The sequence below is a fragment of the Cupressus sempervirens genome, chromosome 11 (genome assembly GCF_028749045.1).
Source record: "Cupressus sempervirens isolate cs-2001-9-10 chromosome 11, ASM2874904v1, whole genome shotgun sequence".
Classification (NCBI taxonomy): domain Eukaryota; kingdom Viridiplantae; phylum Streptophyta; class Pinopsida; order Cupressales; family Cupressaceae; genus Cupressus; species Cupressus sempervirens.
Window position 1 is genome coordinate 15,532,002 of NC_143128.1, and position 23,512 is coordinate 15,555,513.

The window sequence follows — 23,512 nt, forward strand, 5'->3', positions numbered from 1 at the left end:
AATGATAGACAACAGAAATGGGTGAGTAAGCTGCAGGCATACGACTTTGATATATCATACGTTAAGGGAACTCAGAATGTTGTAGCAGACGCCTTGTCACGCAGGCCACATCTTAGTGCAATGGTTGAGATCTCTGAGGATTGGAAGCATTTGATTGTTGCAGAGTACGCTAGAGACTCTTGGGCATCTGGGATAGTTGATGGGACAATTGTTGATACCAGGTATACACTTGTGGATGAATTGATTATTTACAAGAGCAAGATATTTTTAGTCCCAAGATCGAAGGTGAAGCGGTCTATTATGCGGGCTCTTCATGATTCACCTATAGCTGGTCATCCCGGGTACTTTAAAACATATAGACAAGTGCGAGAATGGTTTACATGGAAAGGACTCAAGACAGATGTATTGCAGTATGTTCGTGAGTGTCCTGTTTGTTAGCAGAATAAGCAAGAACACACCTTCCCAGCAGGACTCCTACAGCCACTTCCTATTCCAAATCAAAAGTGGGAATGAATATTCATGGATTTCATTACAGGGTTGCCCAAGGCTCAGGGACGCGATTGCATTTATGTGGTGGTGGATAGACTAACGAAATATGCTCACTTCTTTCCCATCACCACTACTTATATAGCAGTACAGGTAGCTGAGGTATTCTTCAGAGAGGTTTTCAGGTTACATGGGATACCCCGAAGTGTTGTTAGCGACAGGGATAGTAGATTCTTGAGTCATTTTTGGCGGGAGGTGTTCCGATTATGTGGCACTGAGCTCACACCTAGTACTAGTTATCACCCGCAGACTGATGGACAGACAGAGATAGTGAAAAAGTGGGTGGAAGGCTACTTGAGAAATTACGTGGCTGGTCAGCAGAAGGCATGGGTAAGATGGATTTATTTGTGTGAATATTGTTATAACACCACTTTTCACATGTCTATTCGGATGACACCTTTCCGAGCGTTATATGGGTATGATGCACCGAGCTTTATTGACTTGCTGATGGGTGATGTTCGGGTTCCACGTGCCGGGGATTTGATTCAAGAGAGTAAAGACATTATTAGCGCTCTTCGGGATAACATAGCTCGGGCACAGAATCAGTATAAGCAGTATGCAGATCAAAAGAGGACAGAGAGGAGCTTTGAGGTGGGTGACATGGTTTACCTCATGCTTCAGCCATTTCGACAATCTACTCTAAAAAAGAGTGGGTCAGAGAAGCTTAAGCCTAGGTATTATGGGCCTTTTAGGATCACCAGGCGAATAGGGGAATTGGCTTATGAGCTTGAGCTTCCCGCAAACAGCAAAGTGTACAATGTGTTCTATGTGTCGCGCCTCAAAAAAGCATTAGGACAGAATGTGGTACCTTCTATGGTGTTGCCTCCTTTGGATGATGAAGGGAAATTGATCTTAGTGCCAGAATTCATTTTGGACAGTAGGGAAAAGCAGCTCCACAGAAGGGTGATCAGAGAATATCTGGTTAAATGGAGAGATCTACCAGTTGAAGATGCCACTTGGGAAAATGAAACAATTTTGCAGCATCCAGCTTTAAGATTGCTTGTGGACAAGCAATTTCAAGAAGGGCGAACTGTCACGTCCCCTTTCTAGCGACACAATTCCTACAGTAGATTTGCCTATCATCGACTCTCGTAGGCAAATGATTTTGGAGAGAGTCATCTCGTTGCCAGATGATTGCATTTTTGCTCTTGGAGAGTATAATTAATCCTACATCTAGTAAATGGGGCCTACATGTTCTAATGTTAAATTGAGATTGCACTTTTAATTTAATAAAGTTATTTAATTTTATAAAATTATAAGATAATAAAAAGTGCATTATAATAAGACATTATAAAAGTCGATTTTGGAAGTTTCTTGTGACTTCCCAAAAAGTGAATAAATAGGGGACAAGAGGCACCTATTGGGACAAGTGATTTTGTGGATTCTACTACTTATCATATTGGAGCAATTTGTGGTCTTCGGTCTGCAAATTTCCATTAGGTCTTTGGGAACGAAAACTCCCTTGAATCTGCATAACTGAGGAAGTGAGATATCTTCTGAAGGGTTGCTCATTGGAGATGGTATTCTGCCATTTCATGAAGGATCATTTCTGAAAGGTGGGTTTGTAGATTTTAGTTCTTTGCAAGGGTTTGGAGGTCATCCTCTTCTTACAGTGTCAACTGGCCAACTTTAGGAGAAGAAATTGTGATTTTTTGAATGGGGTTTTGATCAGGACCGAACTCATATTTGTTCATAACTCTTCACAGCACAAGAGTCTGAATTTCTACTTGGAAAGGATTATATAATACCCTAAGGCGTCTCAGATTTTACCAAGGAAAGCATCCAATTCACATTCGATTATTTGATGAACAGGGCCGTACATGTCAGAGCCGTACAGGGCACAGGGCACAGGTCACAAAAATTGTCTCCATATCACAAACTGTCCAGAATTACCTTTGTTATTTTTGGAGGCTATTTAATTAATACTAGGTGATTTATCATATATCATTTGGGGACTGTTTGGAGGGCTGAGGAATTTATTTTAAAAATCGTGCCAGAGCCGTACAAGTACGGCAGTGCTATAACAGACAGAATCAGACTTGAACCTCATTCAGCAATTTACACCAGCAAGGTTGCAAACAGTTAGGAAAAAGGTGCCATCTAAAGATTCATGCATTGCAGATTTCCAGGTTCTTGATTTTCTTTTAAAAAATTAGGTACAGGACTGTAGATGCTTCGACGTTGTTACTTTGAAACATTGCAAAAAATTGCTATTGCCATTAGAAGTTTGTACAAATCAATCTCTGAATGCTAATAACAATTAAATTTTTCCTAAATATTGTTGGTATCCACTGCTATTGTTTTCATCTCTTTACTTGGTGAATTGTTCAAACATTATACCTTCACGCATATATGGTTGCATGCTAAGTGTTTGACGAATTGCCAAAAGTCAGTTTGGATAACCCTTATAGTAATGGTCATCTCAGAAATCGCGGTTATTTTAATGATGATCTCAGGAGAAAGATTGGAAAGGTGAACTTATCGCCATTTGATGGATCTGGAGTCATTACCACACAGTTGTGGGTTCTTAAGGCAAACGCCTATTTCCAACTCAATCCAATGCCCGAAGAGGAAGCAATCAAGTTCGCAGCACTTCAGCTGGAAGGAGTGGTGCATGAGTGGTGGCATCATGGACTGGTCACTCTTGGTCACGACCAAGTGACCTCTTATGTTGAGTTTACTAAGAGACTCATTGATCATTTCAATGGGAAGGATCCTGAGTTAAACTTCAAAGATTTAGCTCAACTAAAGAAAATGAGCACGGTAGACAACTATGTCACTGAGTTCCAAAGGCTGCTCGTATTAGTCATAGACATCTCTGAAAGACGTTGAATTGTCTTATTCATGGATGGGCTAAGAGAGCCTTTGAGAGGCTAGATTAAAGGGTTCAACCCAGGTACACTCAACAAAGCTATTAAGAAGGTGTGTGACATGGCTGCATCTTCCTCCAAAACTCACACAGTTACACCAACACCATCCCCACAAGAAGACAAAGACAAGGAGCCAATTCAAAAAAAACTTCAGTTTGATGAAGATTCTCGGCAAGAACTCCGGAGGAAAAAGCTCTGTTTCACGTGCAAAGAACCATGGGGTCTTGGTCATCGCTGCCTCAGGAAGGGAAAGATTCATTACATTGAGGTGATGTCTGATGACGACGAAGAATAAATACTTGCAGCGACTGACAAAGACATGACCTAGCAGGAGAGAATAAATGTCTTGATACAAAAAGGGGGTTCCATTACTACACTCACTACACCAACTGGAGGTGGTATCTTCAGAGTTTGTGGCACACTTCACGAAAAACGAGTCCCAATCATGATTGATAGTGGCACCACACTCAATTTCATCAAATTTCATTTTTGGTCACTAGTAAAGGCCTGCACGCAGTTGAGCATGGAGGATTTGAGGTTAAGGTTGCAGGAAGAACCTTGTTACCTTGCACTCATGTGATCCCACGGCTACAAATTTCCATGGAAAACTATACCTTGGTAGATGATTTTTTTGTCATAGACTTGGCTGATATTGATATCATTTTGGGCATCCAATGGTTGGAAACTCTTGACTAGTACACTGAAAGTTTCAAAAGGATAGACTTTTCATTCCAAATGGATGGCAAGAAGGTGTTACTAAGAGGAATGTCAAATAAAAGATTAAGGGAAGTCACAATCAAGAAGATGGAGGCAATTTTTAAATAAGATTTGGCCCCAAACATTGCAAGAAAAAACAAGATAGTCAACACCTCCCCGCATTCCTTGGATAATTGGTGGGCCCATCTATTGGTCGAGTATTCCAAGAACACTTTTGCATGTGAGTTGATGGATGGTTATGTACGCGATGAAAGATACAAGGTTATCGATGACATCATTTACTTCGACGGGAAGATCTACTTAGTGCCTAACTCGGAATTGAAGGAGCTGATTACGAAAGATTTCTCAGAACTGGGTTTGCATTTTCTTGAGGACAAGCAAATTTTGGGACAGGAGAACTGCAATGTCCCCGTCATAAAATAAATGTATTTAATTAAACTTTTGTAATGAGCCGATTGAGTTAATGTATCTCAGACCTATTTTAATTTTTGTTTCCGTAGTTTGTGTCACTGTCAGCTATCTTTGTACACCCTCGGAAAGTTTCCCAATGGGTATTTAAGCATGGCTTGTGGGTAGTCTGTAGGTATGCTTCTGGATTATATTTCTCTGTACTACGAATTCCTATTGGAGTTCAGGATTGTCGCCATTTCCGAAGTGAAAGATCTGTTAGTGCAGTTTTTTATTTTTCTTATTTTGCTAGGTTTTTCCTACACCCTTTAATAATCTCGCTTAGGTTAATAAAGCATGTCTTATTAGGTGAATGGTTGTGAGGTGTCACCTCCCTACATGTGAGCATCCATTAGCTATCTTGGGAAGATACTTTGCTATCTTTGGTCCGATAGATGGTTGCTCCTCATTGGTTGGTGTTGCCACCTCCTCCCTCTTCCTAGCCTATATAAGCATGCTTACCTGGCTTGTATTTGCATCTCTTGTTTTTGCATCCTCTTAATGCTATTTTGCTTCCAGCATTTGCATTACTCTCTTGGAGACTAACTCTATGATGCTATTTTGATTTTGTATCATTTGCATTCATAGTTTAGATATTTACTCTTTGCACTAGTTTTCTAGGTTATTAATCTTTTCAGATTCTAACATGGTATCAAAGCTTTTCTATGTGCAAGAGTAGATTTTAGTTTCCTTATTTGAGAGATTCGGGGGGGGGGGCAAATAAACTTTATTGTAGTTTTTTGAAAAACGAAGTATGCTCTTCTCTTGCATCTTTGGATGATCTTGAGAATCAGAAAAGATTTGACAAAAACAGTTTTTCTCTGGGGTTTCAATCTCAAATCTGACAACCAACTTGCATATTTGGAGTTTTCAATCGGTTTTGCAGGTTCCAGCATGCCATTGATGGACTTAAGAAGCTGATCCAACATTTGCATGTCATATTTGGTTGCTGGAGGCGTTTTTTTTATTTTTGGAGCCGTTTTTTACTGTTAAAGGCGTCTGATTTACAATACAGCAACATCTTCTGTACATCAGCAAGAAAAACGCTTTTTGAGTTTTGTTCGCAGCCCCGAAAAACCATCTGGGTATCTTTTAGATTTTGCATGCAAGCTATATATTTTTCAGAATCGAGAATGCAAAGCTACAGCCATACCCCTCTTCGTTGGCAGTCGTAGATTTGAATGCAGTTTTCAAATGTCTCGTTCTTGCTCATACGGACTCCAATTTTGATGATTCTTGTTATGAACTTGGCTATTTTTCTGTGCTCTATCCACTAGTGGATTTGTTTTTTGATTTTCATGCATGAATTCTTTAGAAATTGCAGATTCTCAGCCGTGACTGTGCACAGTTCTCATTTTAGAAACTTCGGAGGATCATAACTTATTCATACAACCTCGTATCGAGGCAATTCTTTTTTTGAAAGTGCATAAATTTTTGAGTAGATCGCAGTGGTGCTATTTGTTTCTTTGATTATTGTGCCCAAGTTTCACTTTTAGAATATGCTCTTCATGAGGGTTTGTAATGCATTGAAATCAAGACCACTAAGTATCTCTTTCTAGTGGTAGTTGTAAATGCACTAAAATAAAGTGCCAAAACATATTTCTTTGAGGGGGGGTTCTTTGATTGAGTAAAAAAGGGGGGGCATTGTCATGGCTGGGTTCTCTTCTTTTAAGCATTTCTTTGCATTTCTTCATCATGGATCAAACAAATATGCCCATCCTAACTCCATACAATTACTTTGAGTGGAAATCATGCATGATAATTCACTTAAGGAAAGCTGGATTAAATAGGATAACTATGGGACTTGAAACTGAACCTGCTAAAGATGAAGACAAGCCTAAGTGGTTTAACAAATGTGATGAGGCATATGGAACATTGTGTTTGTCTGTTTCTCCTGACTTGCTATTTCACATTGAGTCTTTGGATACACCACATGAAGTATGGACAAAGCTAGAAACATTATTTGGCACACAAGATTCAATGAGGGGTCATATGTTGGAAAATGAATTAATTAGTTTTAGTCCAGGAAATTTCAACACAATCCAAGATTTCTTCACCAAATTGAAATCACTAAGGCTGCAGTTAAAACAATGTGGAATTGAAAAGAAAGATGAACAACTGATTCTCAGTATTCTCTCTAAGCTAAGTTTAGAATATTCTGTGTTTGTCTCTACCTTCTATGCTACTAAAGGTGCACTTGGTACTCAATTCACCATGCCATCTCTAGATGATTTTGCTGTCAATCTCACTCGAGAACAGGACAAGCTAATCTAGATGGGCACTCTTAAGTCCTCTAAGTCACATGCCTTAGCAACCAACCAAGGCACAAAAGAACAAAAAGGACAAAGTAGTAACAACAATAGTAAGGATGAGAAACAAAATAATAGTGAGGAAAAGAAGGATCAGATACCAATTGCTTCAAAAGCAACTATTGATACCTCATCCTCTAAGGGTGATAAGCCTAAGAAAGAAAAGGTTAAATGTGCCTATTGTAAAAGACCCGGTCATGATGAACATAAATGTTTGAAGAAACAAATTGATCACTTGACATACATTCTTGAGAAGAATAATATTAGTGTTCCTGAGTCTATCAAACAAAGTTCTAATGAAGAGTCTAACAAGGCAAAAGAAAACAACAAGGGAAAAGGAAAGGGCAAAGCTCTTTTTGCAGTTGCTTCCTCACCATCCACTTGGGTTCTTGATTCGGGTGCTTCGCACCACATGGCTTCATCTAAGGAAGAACTTGCATCCTTTGAGCCATGTACTATGCCTTCTATTTTGATGGGTGATGACACTCCTATTGAGGTATGTGGGAGAGGGTCTGTTGATGTGGGGGATGGCACATTCCATGATGTTCTTTGTGTGCCCTCATTATCAACTAATCTCCTATCAATATACCAAATCACTCACACAGGTTTAGGCAAGCGGGTTGAGTTCACTCCTGATTCATTGGAGATACGTGAGTTGCATAGTGATTTTGTAGTTGCAGTTGGGAGAGCAGATCATCAGTCACGGCTCTATCTGTTTTCTCACTTTGTTCCTGATCCTCCTTCATCTGTTTTGCTCACTCACTCTAATGATGTGAGTAAATTATGGCATGAGCGGTTTGGTCATCTTAACTTCCGCTATTTGCATCAGCTCAACCAGCAGAGCATGGTCACAGGGTTGCCTTCGGTTCAATTCTCAGGAGGTGTTTGCCAAGGTTACATTCTTGGTAAGCATCCTAAGGAAAAGTTTGACAAAAGTAAGGCATGGAGAGCTTCACAGTTACTAGAGCTAGTTCACAGTGATTTAGCTGGTTCATTTCAACATCCTTCTTTCAGCAGGGCCCGATATGTCCTCAAATTCATTGATGACCTTTCTCGATATACATGGGTGTACTTTCTCAAACAAAAGTCAGAGGTATTTGATCATTTTCAAGACTTCAAAAATTTTGTAGAAAAGCAATCTGGGAAAGCCATCAAGGTTTTGTGCACAGACAATGGTGGTGAGTATGTCAACCATCGGTTTGAAAGATTTTGCACTTCAGGGGGATTGATTTACAACATTCAGTTCCATACAATCCTCAGCAAAATGGTGTTGCAGAACGGAAGAATAGATCCTTGAAGGAAATGGCAAACTGTATGATTCACTCTAGATCTCTTGCACCACAGTATTGGGCAGAAGCCATTAACTGTGCTTGTTATATCCAGATCCGTGTTCCTCACCGAGCCTTGAAGGGAGTTACTCCTTTTGAAGCTTGGAGCGGTCGAAAACCATCAATTAAGCACTTTCGAGTTTTTGGCTCCCCTGCATGGGCCCACATTCCACAGAGAAACGTAAGGCCTTGGATCTGCAAAGCAGACCTTGCATATTTGTAGGTTATCCTGATGGTGTGAAGGGTTATCGATTGCTCCACCCTACTACACATGAGTTATTCATTGAGAGGAGTGTTCAGTTTGAGGAGGGATCTTCAAGCTCACTTTCAATCACTTCTCCAACTCCTTCTACCTTGACATTAGAGTCACTTGGAATACATGACAGATCTTCTGATGAGTCAGATTCACTTGAACAGTCTTCTACCTCTACTTCTGATGCAGAAAGTGATTCAGAGAACTCACCTCCTTCCTCTCCTAGTCATCATTCAAAGGTTAATGATTCCCCTCCAGATTCTCCATCTTCTTTCCCACTTTGGGCTAGACAGACCTTGCAGTCTGCAAGTGATTGGGTTGGGGATCCATCAGACACCAGGCGAACTCGTTCACAATTCCAGGATGCTCCACATGTCTTCATTGCTACTGCCTCAGATCCACAGTCCTTTCATGAGGCTTCTGGTATTTCTGAGTGGGATACAACTATGCAAGAAGAGTATAGTTCCTTGATGAGGAACCACACTTGGGATCTTGTCCCTCTTCCTAAAAGAAGAAAACTTGTTCGATGTAAGTGGATCTATTGGACAAAATTTGCAGCAGATGGGTTAGTTGACAAACACAAGGCTCGCTTGGTCGCCAAAGGATTCTCCCAGGTTCCTGGGATTGACTACTCTGAGACTTTTGCGCCAGTTGCCCGAATGAATTCCATTCGAATTGTTCTTGCCATTGCTGCAGCTAATCGTTGGGAAGTACATCAGATGGATGTGAAGAGTGCTTTTCTTCATGGTGACCTTCATGAGGAGATCTACATGGAGCAGCCACAGGGCTTCCTTCAGGATTCTTCACTTGTGTGTCGTCTTCGAAAGTCTCTCTATGGCCTCAAACAGGCTCCTCGGGCCTAGTATGCCAAGATGGACTCCTTCCTTCTATCAGTTGGGTTCACTCGGTGCCATTCTGATCCTAATGTGTACATTTTGCAACAGGGTGATTCACTTCTATTTTTGGTTTTGTATGTTGATGACTTGCTGATCACAGGAAGTTCTTCACCCACCATTAAGGCTGTCAAAGTGGCCCTTCAGGACAGTTTTTTGATGACTGACTTAGGCTTGTTGCATTACTTTCTCGGGATTGAGATCCTTCAGTCTCCTTCTGGGATCACCATCACACAATCCAAGTATGCTCTAGATTTACTCTCGAGGTTTCATATGGCTGACTGTAAGCCTGCTCCGACTCCCTTCCTTTCTGGAGTCAAACTTGAGGCTCAATGTTCTTCTCCACTTGTTGATGGCACTTTGTATTGCCAACTTGTTAGGAGTCTCATTTATCTGACTCATACGAGACCTGACATCTCCTATGCTGTAGGCATGGTCTCTCGATTCATGCAGGAGCCCCATGAGTTACATTGGAAAGCAGCCAAGCGGATCCTTCACTACATTCAGGGTTCTCATAGTTGTGGGATTCACTACGTAGCAGGTATTGAGCTTGATTTGGTGGGCTACATAGATTCAAATTGGGCAGGTGATTCTGAGGATCGCAAGTCTACTTCAGGGTATAGCTTCTCACTTGGGTCAGGTCCTGTTTGTTGGTAGAGCAAAAAGCAGTCTGCTATTGCTCTATCTTCTACTGAGGCTGAGTATCGAGGGGCTATAAATGCCGCCACTGAGGCCATTTGGATTCAACATCTTCTCACTGAGTTTGGTATCCAGATCAGACGGCCATCAGCCATATTTTGTGACAACCAGAGTGCCATTCAGATCTCACGGAATCCAGTTCATCATCAACGGACCAAACACATAGAGGTCCACATGCACTACATCCAGGAGCTCATCCATGGTCATGTCATTGACCTTTGCTATTGTCCGCCTTCCGAGCAAGTTGCTGATATCTTCACCAAACCCTTCACTGAGAGCAAGTTCCTTCATTTACGAGCTTTGCTGGGGGTGCGGGATGCTTCATCTTTTGGGAGGCCCTCTTCCTCTCACTCGGAGTCCTGACTTTTTTGTGGGGGGGTCTCTTTTTTCTCTCTTTTGAGAAATCTTATGTACATGGGTACCTCATCAGGCTTGACTTGCCGGGACCCATTTCTACATCCACCTAAGCTTCGCTTATGGGGGGGTGTTAGTGTAGTTTTTTATTTTTCCTATTTTGCTAGGTTTTTCCTACACTTTTTAATAATCTCGCTTAGGTTAATAAAGCATGTCTTATTAGGTGAATGGTTGTGAGGTGTCACTTTCCTACATGTGAGCATCCATTAGCCATCTTGGGAAGATACTTTGCTATCTTTGGTCCGATAGATGGTTGCTCCTCATTGGTTGGTGTTGCCACCTCCTCCCTCTTCCTAGTCTTAATAAGCATGCTACCTGGCTTGTATTTGCATCTCTTGTTTTTGCATCCTCTTAATGCTATTTTGCTTCCAGCATTTGCATTACTCTCTTGGAGACTAACTCTATGATGCTATTTTGATTTTGTGTAATGTCCCCATTTTAGCAGTTGACCAAGTGTGTGTGCGTTAGCCTTGTTTTACATGGTCCCGAGGGCTAACGAAGGGTTTAATGGGATCCTGGAGTGTTTTGACCTAGTCATTTCCAGTTTGGGCCAAAACGAAGTTGATTTACTCTGTTTCAGGCATACTTACTATTTTTAGTAAGTCGGCAGAACACAGTGCAGGTCAATTTTGGTGATTGGATTCGATACTCCTCGGTGAGAGCTTTTTGATGAGCTATCACTCGCATTATTCGGAGTCCGATTGCTAATACATTTTAATGCCTGAAGTTTTATTAAAGTAATGTCTAATTTAATTGTAAAATATTAAAATGTTACTTTAATATTTATTTTTTGGTGATGTGTACCCAAGGGAGACATAAGGGGTGTTTTAATATATGTTTTATATATTATACATCTTTTATCCCACATTGCCCATATGAGTTGAGCGGACCCTTGGAAATAAAATAAAAGGAAGCATTTGTGGCTTCATTAGACAGGTTGAATATGAGAAGAAATTGGTGTGTGAGTTGCAGCTCCGTTCTTGGCATTTGAGGACGTTTATCCTCTCTTGTAACATTTTAGACGTCATTCCCTTGGGGTTTGGCCTTTGGAATTCTTTGTTATCGGCTTCATTAACAGGCAGTTTAGTTACATTTCCGGCTACAGGCGAATTTGGTATTTTGCTCATATCTTCTTCACTACTTGTCCGACGCTTATGCCGCTTTGAGGGAACGATATTACGAAGGTAGTGGACTGATTGAAGGAAAAAGTACTGTAGCAGCAAATTCGAAAGCATGGGCTGGAGTATTATGTCAATGATGCTGAAGTAATTAGTGAGTTGATAAATCTGCCATGTACTTGGTTTTATGAATTCTGAAAATAACATTTATTTGGCTGTAGTTCATTTCCACTTTGCATATTATTGTAGTTTCTTTCTTGTTTATGTTGTATGATACCAATTCCATGCACAAAACCCAACAAACAAATAAACGTTTGATTTCTGGAGTTATAAGGCGTTTAAAACATTAAACGGAGAAATAAGAGGTTGAATGCAAACTGTTTGACATAATTCCTTTCAGCAATTTGGTTTAGTTTTTGGGGCATTCAAGGGTGCCCATTACATTTTGTATCATTTGCATTCATAGTTTAGATATTTACTCTTTGCACTAGTTTTCTGGGTTATTAATCTTTTCAGATTCTAACAAGATCTTCCCTATTTGGCTTGTGCGGTTTCGGTGGGATTCAACCCTCACCCTATTTCGTTGTTGCATGTATTTCGTCGTTTGGATCTGGCAAATCAGAGTAATATCTTTCGGCAATTATTATTATTCGCATTCAGGTATGTGTTTTATCAAGAGCTATTGTGTTTGTGTATGAATCAGATCACCCTCCATGTTGGATGCATTCGTGTGGCCTTCCATCTTCTTCCATACAGGTAACTCCTAACTGTACGGTCTCTTATTCCTTCATACTCTTCATTATTTCCATTGAACAGCTAGTATCCTTGCCCCTACGGCCTCTATTATCAACCCCACACTCTTCTTAGTGTACGGCACATAAATAGTTCTTGTAGGCATCATTACTGGAGGCACCATTCTTTCTGGAGGCAGTGTACGGCACATAAGTAGTTCCTGGAGGCATCATTCTTTTTGGAGGCAGTGTACGGCACATAAGTAGTTCCTGGAGTCACCATTTTTTCTGGAGGTAGTGTACAGCACATAAGCAGTTCCTGGAGGCACCATTTGCAGCTCGAGGTTATTTTGGAACATTAAATCCAAATGCCACTTGGGGCATCATTTCTTTAAAGTTCTTTCCCTTCCTCATAGAAAACATACCCGCATTGTTGAACTTGCAATGGGTCAAGAGGGTAAGGTTGGGAAAGAAGACATCATAAAATTTATATATTGCCCCAACTAAAATCACTGAGCACATAAAAACTATTGAGGAAAAGTGCGTATATTGTTTTCCTTGATAAATGTACTGCTTTAATTGGTAAGCACATTCAGTGGTAGAAAAGAGTGTTCTTTAGTAATATCACTAGAAGCAAACTGAATCTATTGATCATCTGCCATACCTACCAAAATCGTCAGAGTAGAATTACATAACAAATTCTAACTATCAAAAGAGCTGAAATAATGTTGATTGATATAGTGCAGATAAATTGTTAGCAAGGTATTTTACTCATAGTTCCAAAAATCGCCATAAAATCGCCGAAATCGCGATAAGATTCATGGCTCCCGATTTTTTTGGAATCGGAAATCGCTAGCGGCGATTTTTTCTTGTGAATCGCTTGAATCGCCAAAATCGGCGATTCATGGCAAAAATCACCAAAATCGCCATCGTGAATCTCCAGAAATCGGCCATGGCAGTAAGGATAGAAAGTTCAATTTTTTTTAAAAAACACATGTTTTATTTATTTTCTAAGTTGACTTTCCTCTTTGTTATAACCCTAAAGAGCCTTCCATTTGCTTAGTATGAGTAGAAGAGAGGAAGAGTGAGAGAGAAGAAGAGAAAAGAGAATCCATAGGTTTCCAACCGGCAAGAAGGAAGAGCACCAAAGAGATCAGAAGTCCATTTGGGGAGGCCATAAATTGCATTGGGAGCATTAAGGAGTCAATATCAACACTCTTCAACTCATTTGCAAGAGGTAAGTGTTGGTTTTTTTTTTTGCATGTTAGTGTAGTATGCATTTTTTGTTAAACTTTTTTAGTGTTCATTTGCAAATCTTGAATGTTTTTTATTTTTACTAAATTGCAAACTAGGGTTTGTTGTTTTGTAGTTTTTGTTTATTAGTTGCAAACTTTGATTTTTTACATGAATTTTTTTATTGCAGCAGCCCTTTGCTTTCATTTTCCAATTTCCACAATGGGTAAAAAAGATGAATGCTGGAAATATAATGAAGAGTTTCCTGGGAGAACCAAATATCAAACAAAATGTATATTTTGCAAAGAAAAAATAAATTCGGGAGGTATCTATAGATTGAAATACCACATTGCTGGCATACCTGGCCATGATGTCACAGTTTGCACTCAACAAACCGCTGAGGCAAAACGCTCTTGTTTAGTGGCATTAGAAAAAATTGAACAAGACAAGTTGACTAAGAAAATCCAACTTGAAGGGTTAAGAGGTATTGGCTCCCGTGCTCCCACACCCGCAATCGCATCTACATCTGCAAGTGCATCTGCATCAGCTTCCGCATCCGTAGGTTGTGTTGGAGAGGGTTCTTCTAGGCCTCCTTTTCATCCTAGTGCTAGTGCTCATGTGAGTGTTAGTGGTAGTCGGTCTCATACTGAGACAGAGTCCAACACCAACCTATTGCGGCCTAGAGTGCGGAAAAGCAGAATGGATAGTTACTTTGTGCCCCGCACTACTCCTGGCTCCCAACCCACGCTTGAGGGCATGGGTTTGAACAAGGAGATTCATGATGCTGCCAGAAAAGAGATTTACAAATTCTGGTACTTTTGCAACATTCCATTTATTGCAGCCAGGAAATTGATTCTTTTTTCTTTGTTATCTTCAAAGTTAAAGTTAAAAGTAAAAGTAAAACTTTAATTATATCTACTTGTTTTATGATTTTAGTTTTTGACATCTAAATTTCTAATCAATATCATTATCTATTTGTGACAGGACTCCTTATTGGCAGAACATGATAGATGCAGTTACCATTTGTGGTCCGGGGTTTAAAGCCCCAACTGAGGCTGAGTTGAGTGGATACCTCCTGGAGGAAATGGTTGAGGATATGAGGCATGAGCTTGAGGACAACCGAAAGGAGTGGATCGAAAAGGGTTGCACCATCATGACTGATGGTTGGACAGATAGGAGGGGAAGAACACTCCTCAATTTTCTTGTATCCTGTGGAGGTGATTGATCATTCTACTTTCCTACATACATAATTTTGAATCGTGATTGACTATTTCAAATTTTGATTTGTTGATTGCTAATAGTAATTATAATTCGTTGTTTTGTTACTTGTAGGATATACCATGTTCCTCAAATCCATTGATGCTTCTGCTCATGTAAAAAACGTCACATACTTATGTGAGGTTATTGAGGAAGTTATAGCAGAGGTGGGGGAACAACATGTGGTGCAAGTGGTGACGGATAATGCAGCAAGTTATGTTGCTGCAGGTAAACTTTTAACTTTTTAAGTTTTGAAAATAAATTTATTTGAATTTTGAACTTTTTCTAATTCTAACTTAGAATTTCTAAGTTTCCTAAGTTCTAACATGTTTGAAATTTGAATTTCTAATTATTTTAAAATTGTTGTAGGCAAACTTTTGATGAAGAGGCACCCCACCATATTTTGGTCCCCTTGTGCAGCACACTGCCTTGACCTCATGTTGGAGGAAATTGGCAAACTTGAGTGGGTCCAGTCACGTGTGGAAAGGGCAAAAAACATATGCAAGTTTATTTATAATCATTCATTTGTCCTTAGCACAATGAGGAAGTACACAGGAGACAAAGAGTTAGCTCGTCTAGGGATCACGAGGTTTGCCTCGAATTTCATCACCTTGCGGTCCTTGTTGACATCAAGGGATGATTTGAGGAGCATGTTTGTTGGGCGGGAGTGGATTTCATCTTCCTATGCTACGACCACTGCAGGGATAGATGTGGTGGATTGCATATTTGATGATGATGGTTTTTGGAAACCTGCTAGAGAAATCCTTAAGGTAATTTTATTGCAATTTAACATTTAATATTTTACAGTTTACTATGCTAATTGTTTAATGATTTAGTTTTACCTTAAGTTATATTATTGAATTATTCTATGTTTAAGTTTTGACTCAAATTTTTGTTTTACTTTATATGTAGGCCACTGAGCCTCTTGTATCTCTCCTACGAACTGCTGATGGGGAGAATCCCTCTATGGGCTACATATATGAGGGCATGGATAGGGCCAAGGAGGCCATTAGAGCTCAGTACGCAGGAGTGCAGGAGAAGTATGCCCCTATTTGGGACATCATTGATAGGAGATGACAGAATCAGCTCCACAGACCCATCCATGCAGCAGCTTACTTTTTGAATTCGGCATTTCGTTTCCGTCCTAACTTCAAGGCGGATGAGGAGGTTCTCACCGGATTATATACAGTGATCCAGAGGTTGAGTACTGATAAGGATAGCAGTGCTGCAATTATTGAACTTGATAAGTTCAATAATAAAGAAGGGCCACTTTTCTCTAGCAGGGTAGCCATAGATGCTCGGGAAACAATACAGCCAGGTAAAAATTAAATAATATATTCAATGTTCATGAATCTAGATTTTCAAACTTAAAGTTGATTATGTAATTTTAGAGTTAACTTGTAATTTGTAATTTGTAAATGAGACTAATTATTTTTATTTTCCCTTATTTCAAATAGGTGGTGGCAAATGTTTGGGGCCACAACCCCAAAACTTCAAAAAATTGTCATTCATATTCTGAGTCAGCCAAGCAGCGCTTCTGGATGTGAGCGCAGTTGGTCTATGTTCGAGCACATCCACTCGAAGAGGAGAAACAGGTTGACAGTGCAGAGGTTGAATGATCTTGTCTTCGTTCATTACAACCTCCGTCTTAGGATCAGACAGATTTTGGGCACTGACTCCTCTCCGATCATTCTGGAGGAGATTGATCCAGAATCAGAGTGGCTCACAGAGGTTGTAGATCCAGTCTTCACTGAGGAAGACCGTGTGTGGATTGACCAGGTGGATATAGAGGCTGAGGCAGCTAGAGCACGTTCTTCAGGCATTGGTAGACGCACACGTGCACGCACAAACACAGGCCCTAGCAACATTCGTGAGCCCATCTTATATGCGGGAGATATGGCTCGACAGTCCTCTAGGACCTACATTAGACGCCTTGCTACTAGGCAGACTGGATACTCAGAGGCTGAGGCTGAGGCTGTAGCCGAGCTTGAGGATGATGATGACTATGAGCCTGAGGCTTGAGCTGGAGCCTTGTTTTTATATTTTGCTTACAGATATTGATACTGAATCATTGATAGACATATGTTTCAAACTTTCATGGATCTTCATCTTAGATTCTTACATAAATTTATGATTTGATGTCTTATGGATCATCTTACATACATTCTATGATTTAAATCATTATGATCATTTGATTTCTATTTACTTCAGCTAGCCTACAATTTACATTTTAGATAACATAGTTACGTATGTGATGGATTTTATGTTCCATGTTTATGTATGTTAAGTTTTAACTTCTATTTGATGATGTTATAGTGTGCTTAAGTTATATTCAATAAAGGGTGCATGAAATAAGTTTTAAATTGTTAAAATCTTTAAATTTAAAGGGTTTTTTCAAATTTGCCGATTCATCGCCGATTCATTGCCGATTCACGATTCGATTCAGCCTTGCCGATTCTGATTCACGTTTCTTTGATTTTACTATTTAGAGAATCCATGTAGCCCAGCAATCAGAAGTTTCTGTTACAAAGGTTTTTCCCAGGCTGCTAGTCTTCATGTTCTTTCTCAGGGGAATAAAATTGTTGCCAAGTAGAAAAGCTTCTAATTATGCAAGCTCTACCCCTTCTTTCCCCAACCTTTGGGTAGGGGCTACATATTTAGTTGTGATAAGTGTTGATATGATATCTGAGTTACATTGGTAAGTTTATGATTGTATGGGCAATTTTGTGAATATGCATAGATATTGTGATGTGAAGGTCTCTCTTAGCAGAAGTAATATACTCTTCCCCAAGTAGATTGCTTGTTTTATATGTGTTCTCTGCTCTTGGTTTATAGCTGGTATTTTTGAGAACTGCTGGACACATCATTGTAGTTTTGACAATTAAAAAGCCATTTGGTTATTATCCAAACCAATGCTGGGTGCTTCATGTAAAGGATTTATTTGATATTTGATACAAATGGAAATCAAATTTAAAAAAAGAAAAAAGCAATTAAAGGACCTCCTCCCAAATGACTTACGATGTCGGCAGTTGCTCTCTTGATAGCCTCAATGTTTGGACAACATGTGCGTACATTCTAGCACTAAAGGAAAAGAAAACGTCAGTATATGTTAGCAATCTATTATAAAGGTGACTAGAGATATTGATACTAATTGCGAAGTAACAAAAACCTCTTTAGCTTTCAAAACACAATAAGATCCAAATGAGCACAAAATCCCTTTTAGTTCTGGAAGAACATTAAAAATAGAGAAAATAGGTCAAGTATTTTGCAAGATCTACAGGAATTATAATTTCTCACAATTTGTTACTTTTTACAACTAGCAGAAATGAGTGGTAGCTTGAAAAGTACTTTTTATAAAAAGTAAGTACTAGGAAAAACATGTTATTTCTCCAAGCTTACCTTGCCTTGCCTATGCCACAAGAGGGTTTTTTTGTCCACTTCAATGACAATTACTTTGTATCTTATTAAATTATGACATAATAGAAGGTACCTGCTTCAGAAAATAAATTGAAAAGGATACTAAAAACTAGAATAAACTCCATCTCTAAGATGGAAGAGCTAGTCACCTCTATTACAACCTTGCTTATTGTGCATAAAATGAAATAAAGCAATGCACAATAAACTAATGAGGTTTTAAAACCTAGAATAACCTACCCTGAAATGAATACAGTTTATTCATTATTGAAGGGGGCTTTTGATCATTATTGAGGTTTTACAAAGCTAAAACATGAATACAAAAGCCCTTTAGAAGGTTTCACGATTGACCGAATAACCCAGAACAACTAATTGTTATGCTAATAGATTGATCAACTATTATCAAGCTTAATTAGGATGATCAAAAGGATTGATATTAACATTGTTAGTGCTTGTGGGTTGGGTGCTGGACTGGGTCGCAGGGATGCCCCAGGCACAACACAATGAAAAAAAACATTGTTAGTGCTTGTGATCTGGAGTTCAACAAATCAACTTACCTATTAGAAGGTCCCATAGAAAATGGTACCAATAACTACTTTTGGCCTCATAAATCAGAATTTTGCAGTTTGTCGAGCATGAACATAACATATTGATTTGAACAGTCTGGGCTGGAAAAGAGTGACCTGCTCTTACAAGGTTGTAAAGTTGATTTTTCATGATCACAGATTAGACTATAAGGAAGCATATGACATGAGGAAAAAGTGACACACAAACACAATCCATTTACACAATAGAATTCCCAAACATAAATTTACATAAAACAACCATATAATGGATGAATAGGAGTGTAAATGTCTTTTATAATTAGATCTGGAATTCTATGATTGTGCTGAATCATGCTCTTGCCACAGCATAGATGTGCCTTCAAACAGAGGGAACAGTCCACAATCAAATTATTGCAATTTACAAGAGAAAAGTTTGGTAAAGGCGTGTAATGGTTACCCCTGATTTTTTATGTTGATATTGTTTACAATTTTGTGTGATAACATAATGGAAGGAATATATAGCTTTCTGATAGGAATAATTTCAGATTTCATCTATTACGTTTTTCAGTGAACATTCATAGATTGCAATGCATGGGAAATAGATAAGATTAATAAAAATAACAAACATGATAGCAAAAACTTTTTCACTGTCCACATCACATATTACTGAAAATGAAATAATTCGTAAATTTGGGCATATACCTCTACCAGCCCAATAACTGAAAATTACAGTGAGCAATATTCTGAATTCTATCTTTTTTGAAGCATTTTGAACAAATTAGTTCTGCTGGTTTGATCCTATGATCTTTCCCACAAGACAAACCATTTTTTTAGGTACAATGAACTGAAGCAAGAAAGTTCCACTAATTTTTCTAACACTTGTTAAGTCTGAAAAAGACTCAGAATGCCATGCACGTACAAGCTGTGGGCTAGAAACTATACTTTCAAGTGATTCTGAAAATTATATTCTTTAACTCGTCTCTTGCATTCCAAGTTTCAGTGAACACTTCAATATGTTTCTTGGCATACAGACACCTCAAATGGATGTGTTTACATTTGCATCCTTAAAATAATTTTTTTTGATTCTAGGAAAGCCACATGCAATCTACAGAATTGATACAGCCCTGTAATGGGTGATTTCTCTATGAAAAATCAGAAATACTCTGCAAATAACATACCAAGCTTAGTCTCCCAGCTGAGGTAAAATCAATGAAACAATAGCCAGAAGCAGATATTCAATAAACTAGAATATATGAGCCAAAATGTAGATCATCCTATAGTTAGAAGTTTGAATGGAACAAAGAACAAGCTAGGGTAGGTCTTTCACCACAGTAATGCTCTTTTCTTGTGCCTAGTCAGTTTGTGTTTTTTATTATCTGTTGATGTCCGTTTTGTACCACTACATAACATATAGCAATCAAATACTTGACATGAAATGTCAAACACTCAATTCCTCTCTTGAAAAGTTGATATTCATGAAGACATGAGAAAAACTCCAATGCTCCTTACACTTGTGGATACTAACTCAGTTATATCGATGTGATTTGCTGGTAATCACGTAGGCGGGCTTACGTTGTTCACTCAAGGATGACTTGGGTTTTTGGATGATGGTGATGATGATGGGTTTGTAAAATATATGAGTGTCAGATAATGTTGATGGTGGTGATGGTGGGGGGTGTCTACCCATGATGCTTCTCCTAACCTCCTTCCTCAAAGCTCCAAATACTAAACTACTCACTGCTCTACTCCTACTCCTGTGAATGGAAAGATTAGCAAATGGATGGGGATCGAATCTAATGAAAGCTAACCAATGGCTCTACCTCCATAGATGCAATGATTCAAAGGAAAATGACTAGATTACCATGCAAGGCTTCTTAACAAGCTGCTAGGATTCTAGTGTCCTAGCTTATAGATCCCTATCAAACATCCACTAATATCACCATGCAACTATCCATCTACTCTTACTCTTAGCAACTTTCTCAAAATGAAATCTACTTTAACAACATCAAAGGAAATCTAACTTTAACTATTTGGAAGTAGAAACCATGCAATAACACCAAATGTTCTTAATCACCATGCAAGTCACGACAATGATAAATAGAGGCAATTTTGGTATTATCTTAGCAACAATTTTCTTCAACCCTTCACAAATGAGAGCAAATGGCCTTATATAGAGGCCAAAATTACAACCAACAGTAGAGATTAAGAGGCAAAACCAACGATCCAAATTGGATCCAAAAAACTCTAATTAGAGTTGCCATCCCATTAGCCAATGAAAAGATGCCACCTCATCAATGGACAAATGAAAGAAAAAGGAAAACTGGCAACCAATGAGAAAGCACCAAAATGGTAGCCAATCAGAATCAGACACCTATCCTACCCAAGAAGAAGGAGAATTTGCAACTTGGGCTTACATCAAATGATCTTCTAATATAGTTCTACCCCTTTCTTTCATCTTTTTAGCCAAAGCAATGAACTTGGCTAGCTAGTCGTTGACTTCCTTCATGGGAGGGCAAGGTGTATGTTTCATCTTGAGCTCAACTGAATTCATCATGTTGCTCGTTGCTTGCAATGTTTTCTCACGATCCTTCTCATATACTCTCGCATATGCGATAAAGGCATTGAGGGAGGCAAGGGTGCTCAAATGTTTCTTCTTGATGGCAACCTTCCCCAACTCATCCAATCTCGACCCAAACTCTATCTCATTGACGTTCTCCTCTTGGCTCCTAGCCTCAATAATGCTCTCCCTTGACGGTGCTGCATTCCATTTTTTTGCTGGAGGTTCCTAATGTTCCTTACTTTTCTCAACCTCCAAACTCCTCTTTTTGCTCTTAACTGTTCTTTGTTGCTGGCTACTGCCTCCACCTTTCTGTCCGACTAACTCTGCTGGACTTTCCTTTGGTTTCATCTTCTCATAAGTAAGGCATATCTTCTGACTTTGTAATTGCCTCAACTTCTCATTGTACCACGACTTGGTGTGCATATCAACTGTCCTTGTAATTGCCTCCAAGGAAGGATCCTGATGATCATCTCAATCCATTGGAATCAACTCCGTTCCATCCATTGTATCATAATCTTCTCTTGGCATATTTTCATCATCTTCTAGTTGATCGAGAATATCAAGACTTCTCCATCTGATTGCCCTCATCATGTTCATTGACAATCTTGAGAAAGCTAGCTTTCTCACATGAAAGTCATCATGTGCATTAGCCCAAAAATCTTTTATAGTAGGAACATGTTTAAATATATTTCTGTGAGATGCCTTGATAAGACCACTAGGATCAAATCCTTGCCTTGCTCTATACCATCCTAGATGATACCATTCTAATTCTTTCTCCATAGCTGCAAAAGCAACAGGATTGGGGCAACTATCATTGCTAATTCCAAATGAGAAGGTAATCCCTGTTTCATCTTTAAGTTTCATCATTTTGTCATAATGGTCAAGTTGCCTAGCCAACTCCATCAAAACTACCTTGTCGGGTGGGTTCCTTGGAAGTCTCTTGGGACAAACTGTACTTCCTGCTAATCTAATGTATGTGAATTGCATAAATTGAATGAACCAACTCCCATACTTCTTAACTTTTGCTTCCGCTTCTGATGAAAACCTCTTAGCAGGTGTCCCTTGTAATATCTTTTGATGCAGGAGCATCCAAAGGTATAAGGACAATCCAGTGTCAACCAAAAAAATGTACTTAGATTTAGTTTCTATTTCATGTGTTTTCATTTATGGAGACCCATTTGGGTCAAATAAAAGTTCTAACTCTCACAGTTCCACTATCAGTGTTCTGGGTTAGAGTTTTTAATCACCTTGGGATACGTGTAAATGCCGAAAAAATAAGAGTATGTAATTGAGCCATCATTTTGGTGAACTAAAAGGTGTAAATTGGTCGGATGATTGTAATTGTAATTTAGAATATTCCAGAAAAAGAATCAGGTCAAAAGGTTGCACGGTTTGAAAGTTATCGCAGTTTTTCGATTTCTGGAGACCTAAGAATGCTTCAAAGTCAAGTTTAGGGCATGAAATGACCTCAAACAGGACCAAAAATGGGGGACGAGCAAAGCTGGTCCATAAAGCTATAGAGCGCTTCAAGAGCTTTCCGGAAATGTAAACAGTTTGTCAATCGGAGCTACGGTTCAAAAGTTATGCCTTCTGGAAGTTCGGCTACCATTTTTAGATTCTTCTAATTTTGCGCCGACTTCTAATGCAACTTCAGGAGCTTTCTGTTTGGGCGGTGGGTGCCAACTAGCACTTTCTAGAATGTATTCCTAATCCTTAACCCTTCAAAGTCTATTTAATAACATTTCTAGCATTGTAAAAGGCAGTTCGGAGTGGAGCTTGAGAGGAGGTACTAAAAAGAGAAATTATCTCCAAATTTATACTATTGTAAGCCCTTAGGGCATGTTTTGAAGTCTATTTTCTCTGTACTGAATGTATTAGCATATTTACATAGTTAATAAAGTTCTACTCTTTCCTGTTGTGTCCATTCTGTTATTCGGCTTGACCCCACCAAGTGGTATCAGAGCAAGGTTTTCTTGAGTGTGTAGATAGAGCGCCGACTGTGAGGCAATTTGCACCAGGACTGTGTAGTTGTGGGTTTGAATTAAGAAGATGCCTCCACGAAGAGAGCGTGGTGGAAGGGCCGGAGCTCTTAATCCTAAGGAGGTTAGAGCCCTCCAAAGGCAGGTTCAAGCGTTGCAGGAGGAGCTCCGTAGAGGAACCAATGTTACTGCAGGTGAC

The 23,512-nt window shown here is 39.2% G+C and overlaps 2 protein-coding genes across 5 annotated transcripts in view; one reads left to right on the plus strand and one right to left on the minus strand.

Moving 5' to 3' along the window:
- Positions 1-23,512, minus strand: part of LOC149527999 (phosphoglucan phosphatase DSP4, amyloplastic-like) — a 250,463-nt gene that overhangs the window by 48,267 nt on the left and 178,684 nt on the right. For 3 of the 4 annotated variants that reach the window (XM_089809326.1, XM_089809324.1, XM_089809327.1), the window contains one exon: positions 17,834-17,890. The exons of the other annotated variant lie outside the window; for it this stretch is intronic. In XM_089809326.1, coding sequence (XP_089665452.1) covers positions 17,834-17,890 — 57 coding nt within the window. The remainder of the gene's footprint in view (positions 1-17,833; positions 17,891-23,512) is intronic. 4 annotated transcript variants of the gene reach the window in all.
- On the plus strand, positions 937-15,892 carry LOC149528000 (uncharacterized). The gene is made up of 4 exons (XM_089809125.1): positions 937-1,100; positions 1,293-1,423; positions 15,185-15,585; positions 15,728-15,892. Exons 1-4 carry the CDS (start codon positions 937-939, stop codon positions 15,890-15,892), a joined length of 861 nt encoding a protein of 286 aa, XP_089665251.1.